The sequence below is a fragment of the Nanorana parkeri genome, unplaced genomic scaffold (assembly GCF_000935625.1).
Source record: "Nanorana parkeri isolate BGI_ZX_2015 unplaced genomic scaffold, ASM93562v1 scaffold942, whole genome shotgun sequence".
Lineage (NCBI taxonomy): Eukaryota > Metazoa > Chordata > Amphibia > Anura > Dicroglossidae > Nanorana > Nanorana parkeri.
Window position 1 is genome coordinate 492,580 of NW_017307210.1, and position 3,599 is coordinate 496,178.

Here is a 3,599-nt window from a genome sequence, read left to right on the forward strand (position 1 = left end):
TTACTTAGCCCCTTCCCGGCGACCCATGACGGGGATATGCTAATGAACGCCCGCCCTTTCAGAGCTAGCCGTGACACATATATGATCGGGAATCAGAGACGTTCCCAGTCAGGTGATCAGCATCATCAACTGTAACATTGCGACCATTGTGAATGCAGGTTGGCGGCTTCCTTTGACAAGATGCCACTGCAGCGCGGAGATGGCGGTGCGCGTCTGTCGAATAATGTAATTGTCAAATACAAATACAGCATTAAAAAGAATAATGCATTGACTAACCCGCTCCAGCATCAGCCTGTATACACCCTTCATCACCAGCCCATATTTCAGCGCTGTGAGGGTTTGACTAACACTGATCCCAACTGAAACGCACATCATCTTTGGAGACGCACCTGAGCGCAGCGGCAGAGGCTGCGAGGGTCCAGGAAGGAGAAGACGTAGAGGGACAGAGCCCGGGGCAGCACCGTGGTGAAGTCCAGAGATTCTCGCGGCACTTTCTCCTGCAGGAGGTTGTTGCAGAATCTGAGCTGTGACATGGAGCCTCGCTCGAACAGATCACAGAGGATCCTCCGTCTCTGGGCACCCGACCACTTATCAAACTGAAAGCAGAAGAAGGTCCCCCCATGATTATTCCTCTTCATGGCATTTCTTAGTGGGGTCACCTACTCTGTGGGGTCACCTACTCTGTGGGGGTCATCTACTCTGCGGGGTCACCTACTCTGTGGGGGTCATCTACTCTGCGGGGTCACCTACTCTGTGGGGGTCATCTACTCTGCGGGGTCACCTACTCTGTGGGGGTCATCTACTCTGCGGGGTCACCTACTCTGTGGGGGTCATCTACTCTGCGGGGTCACCTACTCTGTGGGGGTCATCTACTCTGCGGGGTCACCTACTCTGTGGGGGTCATCTACTCTGCGGGGTCACCTACTCTGTGGGGGTCATCTACTCTGCGGGGTCACCTACTCTGTGGGGGTCATCTACTCTGCGGGGTCACCTACTCTGTGGGGGTCATCTACTCTGCGGGGTCACCTACTCTGTGGGGGTCATCTACTCTGCGGGGTCACCTACTCTGTGGGGGTCATCTACTCTGCGGGGTCACCTACTCTGTGGGGGTCATCTACTCTGCGGGGTCACCTACTCTGTGGGGGTCATCTACTCTGCGGGGTCACCTACTCTGTGGGGGTCATCTACTCTGCGGGGTCACCTACTCTGTGGGGGTCATCTACTCTGCGGGGTCACCTACTCTGTGGGGGTCATCTACTCTGCGGGGTCACCTACTCTGTGGGGGTCATCTACTCTGCGGGGTCACCTACTCTGTGGGGGTCATCTACTCTGCGGGGTCACCTACTCTGTGGGGGTCATCTACTCTGCGGGGTCACCTACTCTGTGGGGGTCATCTACTCTGCGGGGTCACCTACTCTGTGGGGGTCATCTACTCTGCGGGGTCACCTACTCTGTGGGGGTCATCTACTCTGCGGGGTCACCTACTCTGTGGGGGTCATCTACTCTGCGGGGTCACCTACTCTGTGGGGGTCATCTACTCTGCGGGGTCACCTACTCTGTGGGGGTCATCTACTCTGTGGGGTCACCTACTCTGTGGGGTCATCTACTCAGTGGGGTCACCTACTTTGTGGGGGTCATCTACTCTGTGGGGTCACCTACTCTGTGGGGGGCCTCTACTCTGTGGGGTGCACTACTCTGTGGGGGCCAAGGGTCATCTACTCTGTGGGGTCAGCTACTCTGTGGGGGTCATCTACTCTGTGGGGTCACCTACTTTGTGGGGGTCATCTACTCTGGGGGGTCAATTCACTAACCTGAAGGAGACATAACTCAATCTTATCTACATTCACTTTGCTGAGTGAGGTCTCTGTTCCTTTAGCAAATCACCTCCATTGTGGAGTCCCCACGGGGGTTTAGTGCAGCAGTAGGCAATGTCGGCACTCCAACTGTGCTGAAATCACAAATCCCATCATGCCTCCTGAAGTCATGACTGTGGCGAGTCTTGCAATGCCTCATGGGGCTTGAAGTTCCTCAAAAGCTGGAGTGCCGAGGTTGCCTATCTCTGGTTTGAAGAGTATTTCCACCTCTGAGGCATCATAACTTCTCGTACATATAAAACTCAAGACAATTGGTCATTTCGAAAATAATGGGGAAGGGTTAGTGTGGTCCAATAGGGACATTTGAGGTCCAGTGAGGACATATGAGTAACAATTAGGGCATTTGAGGTCCAGTGAGGACATATGAGGAACAATTAGGGCATTTGAGGTCCAGTGAGGACATATGAGGAACAATGAGGGCATTTGAGGTCCAGTGAGGACATATGAGGAACAATGAGGGCATTTGAGGTCCAGTGAGGACATATGAGGAACAATTAGGGCATTTGAGGTCCAGTGAGGACATATGAGGAACAATGAGGGCATTTGAGGTCCAGCTATTGACTCTGCAGACAGTTGGCGACTTCTGCGCACTGTGCGCTTCAGCATGCGCTGACCCCGCTCTGTCATGTGACGCGGCCTACCACTTCCTGGCTGAGTTGCTGTTGTTCCCAGTTGCTTCCACTTTGTTATAATCCCAGTAACAGGCGACCGCGGAATATTTAGTAGCCAGGAAATGTCACGGAACACCTGAATCCAATGATTTGGAGGGGGAGGGGCCCAATACTTTTGGCAATATAGTGTGTGTGTGTGTATATATCTATATAAATATAATGAAGAATCGGGTAATCCTATCAGCAGATTGTGTAGAGAGGAACTTTCTCGATTCTACTATACATGAGTCTAAATTATCGGAGCTGGATTTCGTACAAGATATTCATTTACTGAGGTTGCTCTGAATCCATTGAGGATTCCTTGACTCTCCATTGGTCATTAGTATCTTCCCCAACAATGAAGCTCCAGGTGAAGACGGATTAGCAATGGAAATATTCCAAAATGACATATGAGGAACAATTAGGGCATTTGAGGTCCAGTGAGGACATATGAGGAACAATGAGGGCATTTGAGGTCCAGTGAGGACATATGAGGAACAATTAGGGCATTTGAGGTCCAGTGAGGACATATGAGGAACAATGAGGGCATTTGAGGTCCAGCTATTGACTCTGCAGACAGTTGGCGACTTCTGCGCACTGTGCGCTTCAGCATGCGCTGACCCCGCTCTGTCATGTGACGCGGCCTACCACTTCCTGGCTGAGTTGCTGTTGTTCCCAGTTGCTTCCACTTTGTTATAATCCCAGTAACAGGCGACCGCGGAATATTTAGTAGCCAGGAAATGTCACGGAACACCTGAATCCAATGATTTGGAGGGGGAGGGGCCCAATACTTTTGGCAATATAGTGTGTGTGTGTGTATATATCTATATAAATATAATGAAGAATCGGGTAATCCTATCAGCAGATTGTGTAGAGAGGAACTTTCTCGATTCTACTATACATGAGTCTAAATTATCGGAGCTGGATTTCGTACAAGATATTCATTTACTGAGGTTGCTCTGAATCCATTGAGGATTCCTTGACTCTCCATTGGTCATTAGTATCTTCCCCAACAATGAAGCTCCAGGTGAAGACGGATTAGCAATGGAAATATTCCAAAATGTTTCTGAAGCTG

General features: G+C 50.9%; 1 protein-coding gene across 1 annotated transcript in view; it reads right to left on the minus strand.

Moving 5' to 3' along the window:
• The window catches only part of FBXO16 (F-box protein 16), a 30,958-nt gene that overhangs the window by 14,838 nt on the left and 12,521 nt on the right, over positions 1-3,599 (minus strand). The window contains 1 exon segment of the mRNA XM_018566366.1: positions 390-596. Coding sequence (XP_018421868.1) covers positions 390-596 — 207 coding nt within the window.